We start from the raw sequence: 13,478 nt of genomic DNA, 5'->3' as shown, positions 1-13,478 counted from the left end.
TCTGCTGGGCATCCCATTCTGGGTCCCTCATCTTGGCCCTTTGACCCTCACGCCCGTTCCCGTTATTGCCTTGGGGGTGTCCCGCCCACGGATTCCAGTTTACCAGCTAGACTTTCCGATCATTAGTTTAATCACCAGCCCTTTCTGACCCTACTCACCCTGCCTCTGCTTGTAAAGAAAATGCTGACCCCTGCCCAGGGCCACTAACACCACCCCCCCCGCCCGCCGCCGCCGAGCTCCGCCTGGGAACACCCCCCTCCCCCCGAGCACCGCCTGGGAACACCCCCCCGCTCCCCCCGAGCACCGCCTGGGAACATCCCCCCCGCTCCCCCCGCCGAGCACCGCCTGGGAACACCCCCCCCCGCCGCCGAGCTCCGCCTGGGAACACCCCCCTCCCCCCGAGCTCCGCCTGGGAACACCCCCCTCCCCCCGAGCACCGCCTGGGAACACCCCCCCGCTCCCCCCGAGCACCGCCTGGGAACATCCCCCCCGCTCCCCCCGCCGAGCTCCGCCTGGGAACCCCCCCCCCGCCGCCGAGCTCCGCCTGGGAACACCCCCCTCCCCCCGAGCACCGCCTGGGAACATCCCCCCCCCGCCGAGCACCGCCTGGGAACACCCCCCCGCTCCCCCCGCCGAGCACCGCCTGGGAACACCCCCCCGCTCCCCCCGCCGAGCTCCGCCTGGGAACACCGCCCCACCCCGCCGCCGAGCTCCGCCTGGGAACCCCCCCCGCTCCCCCCGCCGAGCACCGCCTGGGAACCCCCCCCGCCGAGCTCCGCCTGGGAACACCCCCCCGCTCCCCCCGCCGAGCTCCGCCTGGGAACACCCCCCCGCTCCCCCCGCCGAGCACCGCCTGGGAACACCCCCCCCCGCTTCCCCCGCCTGGGAACATCCCCCCGCTCCCCCCGCCGAGCACCGCCTGGGAACCCCCCCCGCCCGCCGCCGCCGAGCTCCGCCTGGGAACACCCCCCTCCCCCCGAGCACCGCCTGGGAACACCCCCCCGCTCCCCCCGCCGAGCACCGCCTGGGAACCCCCCCCGCCGAGCTCCGCCTGGGAACACCCCCTCGCTCCCCCCGCCGAGCTCCGCCTGGGAACACACCTCCGCCCCGCCAGGGGGAACAAGAGGCCCGGGCCACCCGTGACGGCGGCCCAGGGCGTAGGGACCCCGCCCACTCCCATTGGCCAAGGGCCTTCCCCTCGCGCAGCGATCCCCCTTCCCATTGGTGAGCAATGGGCACGTGCCCAGAGGCGCCGCGCGGCGACTGGCTGAGGGAAGGGAGGGCGCTGATTGGTGGCGAGGCGCCCAATAGCCGTGAGAAGCGGCGTATGAACGCGGGGCGGGCGGAGGCCCCCAGCTCCCCGGGGCGCCGCTCGCAGCTGGGCGCGTCGCGCGTGTCCGCGGCATGACGGAGCCGCCCCCCCCGCCCGGGGCCGCGCACGCGTGGGGCGGCCCGGGGAGCCCCGCGCGCGGCGCTGCCCACGGGCCCGGCCCCCGGCCGGCGGAGGGGCCCCCGGGGGGCGGGCGCGGGGCGGCGGCTCGGGGCGCCGGAGTCCCGGGCGCGGGGGCCGCGCTGCCGGCCGGGGCGGGGGGGCCGCGGCGCCTGAGCCCGCTGTGGGAGGAGGCGGCGGCGCGGGAGCTCGCCGGGCTCGCGGGAGCGGCGGGCGGCGGGCAGCGGGAGGCGGCTTCCCCCGAGACCCCGCTCTTCCGCAGCTTCTTCGCGGCCGAGTGCCTGGCCATCGCGCGGCAGCTGGAGCGGCCGGGCCCCGAGCTCTCCGGCATCGCGGCCGAGCCCCTGCCCCTGGAGGCGCCCTGGTCCCCGCTGGGGGAGCGTCGGGCGGGCGGCGAGCCCGGGGCGGGCGGCGAGCCCGGGGCGGCCGGCGGCCGGAGCCCGGGGGCCACAGGGGCGGTCCTGCCCGCCGGGCCCGGGGGAGCCCTGCCCGGGAAGGGCGCGGGAGATGCGGAGCGGAGGGGGCTGCCCGGCCTGCAGGCGCGGGCTCTGAGCGCCCTGAACCTGACCGCCGAGCTCCGGGGGCCGGCTCGGGCCGGCGCTCCCCTCGGGCAGACGACCTTCGAGATCTCCGCGGCGCACCCGCTTGGGTCGACCGTGACCTTGGCTGTGGAAAGGGAGCTACTGGCCGAGCAGTCAAGCCTCAAGGACTCGGAGGTCGATGATCTGGAGCGGAGCAGGTCTGCTTATAGAACCCACGAGCTGGACATCGTCTCCAACGAAAGCGCGGTCTCTGTAGGCTCCAGCTCCTTTGCGACCTCCACGCCGCTGATGGGACCCGCCAAGTTTCACTTTGTGACAGGTAGTCCCCTAGGAGATGACTTGGAACAGAGGGACCCAAACCCCTCTAGGCGTTCGATGCCCAGAGAGCTAACCTGCCCAGGTCAGGCTGGCTGTAAACCTGCAGCACCCAAGCTAACCCGGAGCCCCATGCCCAAGTGCGGGAACCTACCTGAAGAGTCCTGTGGCAAGGTCACTCTCAAACCACCTCAGAGGGGTACTGCATTGCCTGTGTCTTCTAGAAGCTGTACCAGTGCTGAAGGCCAAGCTGCTGTCAAATCACTGCCCCTGGCCTTTACCACCCCAAGAACAAGCAGGAGTCTGGCCCTCGCTTCCTTTGAATCTCGGAGAGCTTCTCGAGAGCTGCTGAGAGCAGGCCTGCCTCCAAGGAGCAGAGGCATCTCCTTGGAGGGGAAAGCAACAAGACTGTCTCTAGGTAACTCCCGACCCAGCATGCAGAAAGCAGCTGCCACTGGAAAAACAAGCCAGGGATCCAACGTGGAGACCCAGCCTGCTGCCCAAGTAAGTGGGGGGGGGGTGCTCCAGCTTCCTGCTGCCTAGTAATGCCAAGTGCCTCTTCCAACTGCCCCTTACTTCAGTATCCCATAGGAGCAGCGTGAGGGAGGGCCCAGGAGCCATTTCAGATTTTTGGGGGGTCAACTTCAAACATGATTCCAAGGGTTACTTAGGCACCTGGGAACTCTAGGGTGTTTTTTTTGTGCAGGTAATTTAGAAATTAGCTGATAGGAGCACTGTATCTAATTCCTATGTTTGTTTATATACTAGACCCACTCAGCTCCAATACTAACTTGTTCTCACATCTTCTGTCAAGTCACTTAAGGGACACTGGTTAGGTTTAAAATTTTAATGTATGTTCTTTGTTACTAACTCTCAAATACAACCATTGCAGAAAAATCTAGATGACTTTCTATCACTTTTTTGCAGTTCATCAAGTTTGGAATAGATCATTTAACTTTGGAAACATCCTACTGGAGCAAAGCCCCCTGAATTTATACTGCACCTGCCTAGGGCTGTTGGGGTGTTACCTCACTACAAATAATAGACTAGAAACTGACCTTAAACAGGAGGGAAAGTGACACTTTCAAGTCACTTTCACAGTGTTGCTAATCCCAAATGGTCAAAAGTCATGAATCAGGCTCACCAAAAATCACGAGATTGGCTTTAAAATCATGAGATTATGTAAAAATAACAGATTTGGGGTTCTTTTTATTTGCCTTCTGCTTTTTGAGCCTTTAGGGTGCACTTGGAGTCACAATTATCATGAGACTCATGACAAAATCATGAGCCTTGGTAACACAGCTTTTATTTCTGTTTAAAGGCTCGTTACTTTCCAGAAGGCTCTGAAACACAACACCACAGTGACTGAGTTGCAGTTCTCACAGGAGACTATTTAAATCCAAACACTAAGAAAATTCTATATTTTAAAGTTGAGGGGAAAAACTTGAGACTTCTGAGGTCTATCAGGGCCACTGCAGGCAGGAAAGGGAAATAAACAGGCACAGGTGCTCTGGGCAGCTCTTCCTCTTGAAATAAAGTTGGAGGGTCAAATCTTCTAGTCCGTAATCCAGTAAAACTTCTGTTTCCATCAGTGCCTCCATTCATAGATATAAACGTCACAGTGACCATGTGATAATGTGTGCGATCAATAACTATACACTTCACACTTAAATATCTGAGCCATCTTATCCAGATTTCAGAGTAGCAGCCGTGTTAGTCTGTATTCGCAAAGAGAAAAGGAGGACTTGTGGCACCTTAGAGACTAATAAATTTATTTGAGCATAAGCTTTCGTGAGCTACAGCTCACTTCATCGGATGCATCTGATGAAGAGAGCTGTAGCTCACGAAAGCTTATGCTCAAATAAATTTGTTAATCTTATCCAGAGTTACACAGCTTAGATGCTCAGGGACTGGATTTTCTGGCATATTTTGAACAGTGCTGAGCACACAGATGGTGTCCAGTGAATAATACAAATCATGACAATAATGGTCAACTTTATGAACTCTGTGGATGCAGTTTCTGTTCTTTGTTGTGGAATTGGCCTGGATACAGCTGAAACCCTAAGAATTTGACGATACTTTCTCATTCCTTCCTTTTCTCAAACTCAGAACAAAAAATGACAAAACAAAATGGTTTTCAGTTAAAATGTAAAATTGCACAGCAGCCATTGCTCTACAACCCAGCATGGGACAGAACCTGCCCCCCCTTGGGAGTTAAATGAGCTCCTCTCATCTGACTCTTTCTCCAGCCTTCCTAACATCTGTGCTGATTTTCATGCTGTCAACCATGACCTCCACCCCAACCTCCTGGGACCATTTGCTGGAGTCTCAGAGAACTGGCCACCTTGGTTTTGCTCCCATCTATCAGAGTCCTCTTCTCTCCTCTTCCCCCCCCCCTCCCCCCCAAAGCATACAGCAGAGAAAGTAGCTGGTCTACTGGATTGGGAGCTAGCTCTGAAAAACTTGGGTTCTACTTACCCCATGGACTTCCTGTCTGACCCCAGGCCAGTGCTTTAAGGACAGAATTTCTAAGACTTTTAGGCACCCAAAGATGCTGCTAGGCATCTAGTGGGGTTTACAAAGAACCAGAACTTCTAAGTGCATTTGAAAATCTTGCTAGGTGCCTAAATACCTTTGAAAATCTGGCCTTTAGTTTGTGTGTGCCTTAGTGCCCCACCTGTACAATGGGGATAACAGCACTGCTCGACCTCACTGAGGGGCTGGGAGGAGAAATAGGTTAGACCTTGTGAGGCGCAGTCTAAAGGGCTTGTCTACACTTACATTTTATAGCGCTCTAACTTGCTGGCTATGGGTGTGAAAAATCACCCCCCTGAGCGCAGCAAGTGTGAGCGCTTTAAAGCGCTAGTGTAGAGCGCTGGGAGCTTGGAGCCAATCACCTCGAGGTGGATCACCAGGAGAGGGTTCCCGTGGCAGAGCTTTGAAGTTTCCAGTGTAGACATTCCCTTAGATACTATGCTGATGAGGCCACATAAGTACCGCAGGAAGAGTGGGCACTCCTCTATACACTGCTAGCTCTGCCCTGGGTCTGACCCCTTCTTTTCACCTGCACCCCCAAACCTCCCCCTTTTCTGAATGTCACCTAGGCTCAGTGCTTTGCTGTATTTTTTCTGAATTCTCCCCCCACCCCTTGTTCTCTCTAAAACAACCTCTCCCCCTCCGTGGAGGGATTCCTCTTTTACATCTAAACATCCATACCCTTCATTTAATCACCAGCCCTTTCTGATCTTAATCACTCTGCCTCTGTTTGTAAACACAATAGTGACTCGCTGCCCCAGGGTCACCTCTCCTCTGCAGAACTCACATTTCACACCAAGGCTGTGTTTACACTGTCACTTTCAGCCCTAAAACTCATTCAGGGACAAAAGTTTTAGCGCTGAAAAGCATCAGTATAGACCACGCTTTGTCCCAGCGATAAAGCGACCGCCCCTCATTCGGGGTGGCTGTCGTTTATTGCCAGGAGAGCTCAGCTCCCGTCCGTCTCTCCTCTTCTTCTCCTCTCCCCCCCCCAATAAAGCGTGATTACACTGCCCCCGTCACAGCGCAGCTGCAGCAGCATGGCTATGCTGTAACATGGGCAGTGCAAACTACAGCACAGGATTCGGGTATGTCAAGAGCTCAGTCTGGGAGCTTGCAGATCCCCTGTATGAAACCCAGAGTGGGGGCTCCTGCCCCCCCAATTGACACCCTTGGGAGGAACATGCCCATGTTTCTGGGAGAATAACTGAACTGAGGAAAGAGAGTTAAGTCAGGAGCTGGGGAGAAGACACTGAGTCAGGGAGGCTGCGCCTCTCTTGCTCCACCCACAGGTGGATCCACTGGAGGTAGGGAGAATGCGGGTTGCCCAACCAGTCCATGGAGGAGCTGGATGTCTACCATTGTGCTTCAGAGCATGTCTGCCTGGGGTGGGGAAGGAGCTACTCCATAATTCCTCACGAGGGGGGCTCACACCTTCTGAAGCACGTGGTACGGGATACTGTCAGATGGGATGCTAGATCTTGGTCTGTCTACACAGCAAAAGTTGTGCGTGGCCAGCCTACCTGAGCTGGATTGAATCTAGGTAGCATGGGCAATGACAGGGTGACCTGGTTACCCAAGGGATGGGTGGCTGACCTTCTACTGTTGTGGGGGACACTTGAAGGCAAAGCAGCCCTGCCCTGGTGGCTCGGGGAGGATGAATGTGAAGTTAGAGGTGGGGGACTTTGGCTTATGTTGACCCTTAGAACACCCTGGTTTGGATCTGTGAACTGGAGTACCTTGTGGTGGAGCTAGGAGTCGGTGAGACAGTTGGTTTGAGGAAAGCCGGTACACGTGGGTGGATACTAAGACTGGGGCTATGGACCTCTCAAAAGCTGGTCTAGGCTTAAACCCAAGATATGTGGGGGGTGACTCCACTGTGGAAGCTCCCCATGCAGGGGGAGCCTTGGCAGTCGCACAAGGAGTAGCAGGGGGAGCAGAGGGCTTGGGACTGGCCATCCGCAGGTTCCTGGTGCTTCTCTGGAGACCTGGTTTATTGCTGTTATGATGCTATGGGGGCTCCAGAAATACCATTTCAGAAGGGCTGCTCCTTTTCCAGCGGGGGGTGGGAGTGAGCCATGGACTCCAGGCCAGAGGGTGTTCAGGAGGCAGAGGAGTCCACCAGAGCAACCCCTGGGCTGGCTGCTTTTCCGGAGGTGGGATTGGACAGGCTCGGGGTCTGAGCCTGCATATGAATGGTAGCAGGGGAGGGGGAAGGAGAGGCCTGCCCTGCCTTCCTGCTTGCCACCAGGGTCTAATCCATGGCTCATCTGTCTGGCTCTAGCTCCCTGCCAGCGGCACTGTGAAGCGGAGTGCTACAAAGCTACCTTGCAGTGACAAGTGCCCCTCATCCCTCCGGCCTCCTGCCAAACTTCCAGGACTCAGTAGCGGCAGCAGACCCTTGCTCATGGGATCCCGGGTTTCTCTGGGTCCAGGGATCCTCTGCATGAGCAAAGAGGCTGGAGCTCCTGGAACCAAACTCCCAACTCACCAAGGTGAGCAGACTCAATGAAAGGAGGCCAGTAGTGTTGGGGAGAGGCTGGGAAGGAGGCTCTGACCTGATGGCGAGGCCAGCTGCTGTCTGTGGCAATGCCCTGGCTGGACTTTTCAGCTTCCCTAGCTGCCCTCTGGGGCTGTGAAATCCTTGTTCTCCTTCTCATCTCCAGGTACCAGGATAAGACTAATGAAGCCCAGACCCAGCAGCGTGGAGCACACCAATGGGACCCTGCAGCCAGCATGCTCTCTTCCCACTGGGTATCCAGGAGCCAGGTCCAGCCCCCAGGACAAAGAGACTGAAAGTAACTGCCTGTAATCCTGCTGGGTGCAGAGCAGGGAGCAGCGTTGTGGGGGAGATGGGGGAGCGCCCTCAATGCTCATCGGGAGAGCCGCATGGGCTGGGAACGGAAGGTGCCTGCTCACTTGTCTTGGGATTCCTGTGCTGGATCCTAGCTCCAGCTCTGTGGTGGTCTGTGAGCTGCCGTGGTCTTCCCGGCCTTGCTTTCTCTGTGCCTTGAGCTCACTGTGTAGTGAGAGTGCTGCGTTCTGGGCGGGGAGGCTGTGGGGTTCCTAAGGTGGGGTCGGAGGCTAGGGGGCAGAGGGTGAGGAGCATGGCTAAGCACTGAGGCTGCATACGCGCATGCTCCAGTCCCTGGCGTCGCTACTCTGGGGCCAGCCCCTCTGCAGCTGGGCTAGATCTCCTCCAGGCTAACACTCCTCACCTCCTCAGCAGGTGTCGCCAAACTTGGCTGCAACAAGCTGCCTGTTCGAAGGGCTGCCACTGCTGCGATTCCTGCCAGGGCTCCCCACTCCCGGCTGAGACCAACAGGGAGGACAACAGCCTCCCCCAAAAGGCTCCCTTCCCCCAAGCGAGCTCGCCTAGGTAAAGGTAGGTCTGGGCAGGGAAGGGACTCTCAGTCCTGGTGCCTCCCTGCTGCAGGCAGGGCTGGTAGACAGAGGGGGTCAGGGCAGCACCGAGAGCTGCAGGGGCAGGTCAGATTATCCATCTCCTCCCCTGTCTCCAGAGAATCGGGCTGATTCCCGGGGCGGGGGGTGTATGCTGGCTCCACAAAGGGCTGCCCAGAGTGAAGCAGAAGTGCTCCTTTGAGCCTCCTTCCCCAGGGCCCTGCTGGGCTCTCCCAGCCTGGAGCTCCAGTCGAAGGTTTCATCATGGAGTGTCCTGGTTAGGACAGATCCCACTGTCTTGACGTTACCTGGGCAGAGGCTGACACCCTTCACCTTCGCTTTCTAGACACTAACTCAGCAGCAGCTGCACAAGCCCTGGAGCCCAGTGGAGGAGAAGGGCTCTCTGTAGACACTGAGGACAAACCTGTGGGGCAAAACTTACCCAGTGCAGGTGAGTGAGCGGTTCAGTGGCTTTGGGATGCTGTGAGACGTGGTTAGCAGTCCGGGGGCTGGGTTCTTGGCAAAGGGAGCAGGAACTCCTGCCTGAGTGGTTCCTTCACCAGGTCTGCTTCTCCTGGCGCTAAGGCACACCTTATCCTTCCACTGGAATTAGGGAGCCTTTCAGGGATGGGGGGCCTGAAATGATTAGACAGTACACAAACCTGGCATCTATCATCCACCCCACCCCTTCAGCGCTGCTGCTCTGGGCCAGCCGCTGGCTGCTTAAGGCTCCTACCCATGTTTGTGGCTCCTGAGATTCTCTGATTTGCTGGCCAGGGCTAAAGGGGAGCTGGCAAATGACAGTGTGTTTGGGGCCCATCTCCACATCCTCCGTGGGCTCCTGGCAGGAGAGTCCATGCTGAGCTCTGCTCCTGAAGGGGAGGAAAGACAGCAAATCTCTGCCAGTAAACAATGAGAAACTTAGTTCCCTGAAAAAAGAAAAGGAGTACTTGTGGCACCTTAGAGACTAACAAATTTATTTGAGGATAAGCTTTTGTGAGCTACAGCTCACTTCAGCTTTTTTCCACTGAATGCATCCGATGAAGTGAGCTGTAGCTCACGAAAGCTTATGCTCAAATAAATTTGTTAGTCTCTAAGGTGCCACAAGTACTCCTTTTCTTTTTGTGGATACAGACTAACACGGCTGCTACTCTGAAACCTGTTAGTTCCCTGACTAAGCCAGCGGACTCTTCCACGCCTTTGGGGCCGGAGCCTGTATCGCCCTTTGTGCAGCTGAGATTGGCAGGGTTGGAGCTGCCAGATCTTGTCTCCAGATTGCTCTGGGGCAGGAGGCAGGGCCTTCCCCAAAGGCTGCAGCTCTGGAGTGATGCCACCCTCCTATGCAATGCCCCATCCTCCAGGGGCCATGCTCTGGGTGGCAGGCCCTTTCCAACAGCCCATCAGGATAATTCTCTGCTCTGCCAAAGAACTGCACTGATGCTTGGGGCATTGCTCTGCTGTTCCCATCCCTTGGTAGAATTGGACTAGCCTTGGTGAAGGCATTTGGGGCATCTGAACAGTAACCAGTATAAAGATTTTCAGAGTAGCAGCCGTGTTAGTCTGTATTCGCAAAAAGAAAAGGAGGACTTGTGGCACCTTAGAGACTAACCAGTTTATTTGAGCATGAGCTTTCGTGAGCTACAGCTCACTTCATCGGATGCATTGCTCGCCCCTCGGATGCCCATGGGCAATTTGAGGGGAAGTTTTAAGTGGTGCAGGTGCAACTTCTTTCCAGCGGAGGGCAGCAGCATCCCAAGAAAATGCCCCGTGCTGGAACAAAGACTTGTCCAACTGCCACTCATCGCACAGTTCACACTGCAGCACGGGTGGGCAGGGCGAGCCTGGGACCCGCCCCGATGCAGGTGCTTGGAGCAAGGCTTGTGCGGGTGGGGAGGGAGGACAGGAGAGCAGATGGGCGTGGTTAGTTCTGCACCATGTCTGAGTCTCTCTTTGCAGGTGGAATGGCCCAGTCTCAGGCAGGTGGGAATTCCCTAGCTCCTCTCAGTAGTTTCCTCCCTGACTCTGCCCTGGAGAGTGGAGGTGCAGCGCCCTCTATGCAGGTAACAACCAGCCGTCTCCTGGCGTTACTCAGCACAGCTCTCAGAAGGCGTCTGGGGTGTGGCGCAGCAGGGCCAGAGGAATGGTGGGATGAAGGAGGTGCTCTGTGGGACTGGGATGGGCCCTGGGATACCTGAGCCTTTAAAACACGGGCCCTTTAGGGCAGGGGCTCTTGTGACTTTCGGCCAGGCTGGGGCTGAATGCAGAGCAGCTCCCAAAGCTGCACCCAGGTACCAGTGAGGTGAGACTTGGAGGGGAAGGAAGAGCTTCAGAGCATTCTCCTCTCCTTGAACTCCCACCCTTAGTCGTCAGCAGCCTTGGAACCCCCAGATTCCTACCGCTGCTAGACGCCCAGATCCCACAATGGCAAAAACCACCCACATCTATGTGACTAGGCAGGACTCCATGTTCCGGCCAATGGACACAGACTGGCCACGGCGATGTGTGTGTGTCCTGGAGGCTCGACTGCTGCCACTCTGAAAATTGAGGGCTGAAGCCACGCACTAGCTGGTCCAAGGTGCACCAGGTGCCAGGCAGTTCTGATCTCCATGAACACATTGTCCCAGTGCTGCTCTCAGCAGTGGCTCCCTACTCCATAGAGCCCTGGAGCTGCACTCGTCCTGCTAACGAAAGCCCTGCCTGGGAGTCTCCCCAGTGGGAGATGCTGGTGGCCACAGGGGACAGAAATGTCATAGGAACTGGGCACAGGCCATGGAGCTCTGCTGCAAGGGGGAGGAGCCCTGACTCCGTGCAGGACCATTGCTTTGACTTGGATCTGCCCAGACATGTTGCCCTGTTCACATGCAGCAGACAGACTACAAGCCAAGCAGATGGGAACAATGTTCTTCTAAACGCTTGGGAGGTGCCCGACGCTGTGGTGATGGGGCCATGTCCGCTCTCTGCCCTCTCCCCTATGCAATGCCATGTCCACCTCTGGTGCTCAAAGCTCCCACTTCCCAAGGAATTACTTCCATCGGGCATGTGCCAGCTACAGACTGTCATGGTGCCATGGGCTGTTCTGGTCCCTTCCTGGGTGGGGCTGGACACCAGGGTCCCCCTATGAAACTCTGCTCCAGACCCCTGCAGCATCAAAGTGCACTAGGCAAGGGGCAGCAGAACGGCTTGTATCTCGCTGGCTTCCCTGGTTGGTGGTGAACAGCCTTTCTCTGTCAGCTTCCAGGTCAGCTGCTCTCCCAGGAGCTGCAGAGAGTAAGGAGTGAGCTGCAAAGAGTGAAGAATGAGCTTGGTACGTGGGGCGGAAACCCCTCCCCCTCCTAGACTGGGCCATGCTAATGTGTACGTGGGAGCTGGAGTGCTGCTGCTGAAGCATGGCCCCTGGGTGGGGTGGGGGTGCCCCCCTCCAGTTCCTGGGAGCCCCGGGAACCTTGCTGCAGTTGGGCACTGAGCCATCGTCTCTATCCCGTGCAGTGGAAACAACCACAAGATCCTGCCCTCGGGCTCCCTTCCCCTCTGCCCACAAGCATCCCCATTGGGCGCTCTGCCAGGGGCTGGCTGGGCACATGCTGAACTCTCCCCTGTTCCTCAGCTGCAAGAGATGCCCAATGTGAAGCCTATCGAAGGACGATCTCCTCCCTGGAGGCTCAGCTGAGGGCAGGTAGGTGATCCCCTCCTCTGACAGTGGCCATGCCCCTGGAAATCCCTCTTGCCAACCTTCCCAAAGCCCCCTCCTTGCATGAGGAAAGGTGGCACTATGATCCCAGCACATGGGGAGAGTTAGTCCCACAGCTTCACCCCTCGCCTAGCAGCTAGAGCACTGTGTGTGGGGTCACCCCACAAGCCCACTGTGGACCAGAGCCAGTGAGTGCACCCCCTGCCCCCGGGGCAGACAGACCATGCACTCCCTTACAGTGCCCAGGATGAGGTGCTGTCCTTAGCCCAATGCCTCCTGCCCCTGCAGAGAGTTGGCTCAGGAGCTAGGAGCATCTTGTCTTGTACCAGCCTCCCTGGGCTGGGGTCCTGTGCCTTTCCCTCACGGGTAGGCCAGGCTGTGCTGGAGTCTCCATACCCTTCCTGCTGTGCCCTTCCTGTAGGCAACGGGAGCGCCATTGTGCAGACTAGGCCAGGAGTTAAGGTTTCGTGCTACTAGGCAGCTGGCTTGCTTGTCTGGCACGGTGCCAGCAGTTCTCCATGCCCCCCGGCCCTGCTTGTGGCTACCTCAGACCCAGGCATGTGCTGAAGTGACTGGAGTGAGTAGCAGTGACTCACTCTGTCTCTCTTGTCTCATGATGCCCTTGTTTGTTCCCCCCTCCCCCAGGCTCCCTCTCGGAGGGCTGGGGAGAGAAACAGGCCTGTGCCTTGGAAGGCGAGTGACAGTGAAGCATGGAGGGTCTGTGTCTGCCTGTTACAAGAACCCGTCTAGCAGGCTCCTCGCAGGGGTGCGCTGCTCTGGAGAGCCTGAAGGAAAACCCTGCAGCCCAGTGCTGGGAGCGAGCGGTGACTGTTCTCACGGACACCTGTGGGGGGGATGGGGACTCTTAATTGTGGCTTTTGTTTTTTAAAAGTAAATAAAGTTCTCTTCCTTCCCCTTGGTGCTGCAGAGCCCTCCTGCTGCTCCCCGTGGCACGTGTTATCCCCCTGGCCGGGGGGGCTGCAGCCTTGCAGGGCCTTGTGCTCCTGGCAGGACTGGCTGGAAAGAGTCCCCCAGGTTTGGTTGTAGCCAGTACCTAACACAGGAAGTACCACTCTGGGGTCTGGATGTGGCCCCATTGTAAACTGGGTCCTGTTGTCTTGTCCTGAGGCAGCCTGGGGTGTCTGTGGTACATGGGGTCCCATAGAGCACCTGCCCTGGGCACAGCTCCCTTGTCACAGCTTCCCTGCGAGGCCCTTACAGGTGTGGTGTGAGGTACTCTGCTGTGGGGCTGGTACCCACGGACCTTTGGGCTGCGGGTCCCTCTGTGGCCCTCACTCACGTCACAGCATCTGTCAGCTGAGCAGGGAGTGAGGACAGACTGCCTCTAGCAGTGCTAGCTGCTTGGGCTTCAAGGAATTCTCCTCTGCACTCTTGAGGGTGCCTGTCTCTCCCAGCCCTGGGTCTGACCCATTCAGCTGGCACCCTGGGGGTGGGCAGGGGAGAGAGGCCATAGACCCCTCACTTCCTCCCCGTTAGAGGAAATGTCCCAGGGTGGTGGCCGGCATGGGGTCATCACAGCATCTTC

At 58.1% G+C, this 13,478-nt stretch overlaps 1 protein-coding gene across 1 annotated transcript; it reads left to right on the top strand.

Moving 5' to 3' along the window:
* Positions 1-1,404: 1,404 nt before the first annotated feature.
* Positions 1,405-12,851, top strand: LOC125643219 (uncharacterized). Its single transcript, XM_048865511.2, has 9 exons — positions 1,405-2,811; positions 7,127-7,337; positions 7,509-7,640; positions 8,072-8,227; positions 8,591-8,695; positions 10,201-10,304; positions 11,476-11,548; positions 11,849-11,917; positions 12,578-12,851. Exons 1-9 carry the CDS (start codon positions 1,405-1,407, stop codon positions 12,631-12,633), a joined length of 2,313 nt encoding a protein of 770 aa, XP_048721468.2. The 3' UTR covers positions 12,634-12,851.
* Positions 12,852-13,478: the final 627 nt, after the last annotated feature.

The sequence above is a fragment of the Caretta caretta genome, chromosome 9 (genome assembly GCF_965140235.1).
Source record: "Caretta caretta isolate rCarCar2 chromosome 9, rCarCar1.hap1, whole genome shotgun sequence".
NCBI classification, from domain to species: Eukaryota; Metazoa; Chordata; order Testudines; family Cheloniidae; genus Caretta; species Caretta caretta.
Note: the sequence above shows the minus strand (reverse complement) of the source record. Positions and strands in the feature narration are given on the sequence as shown.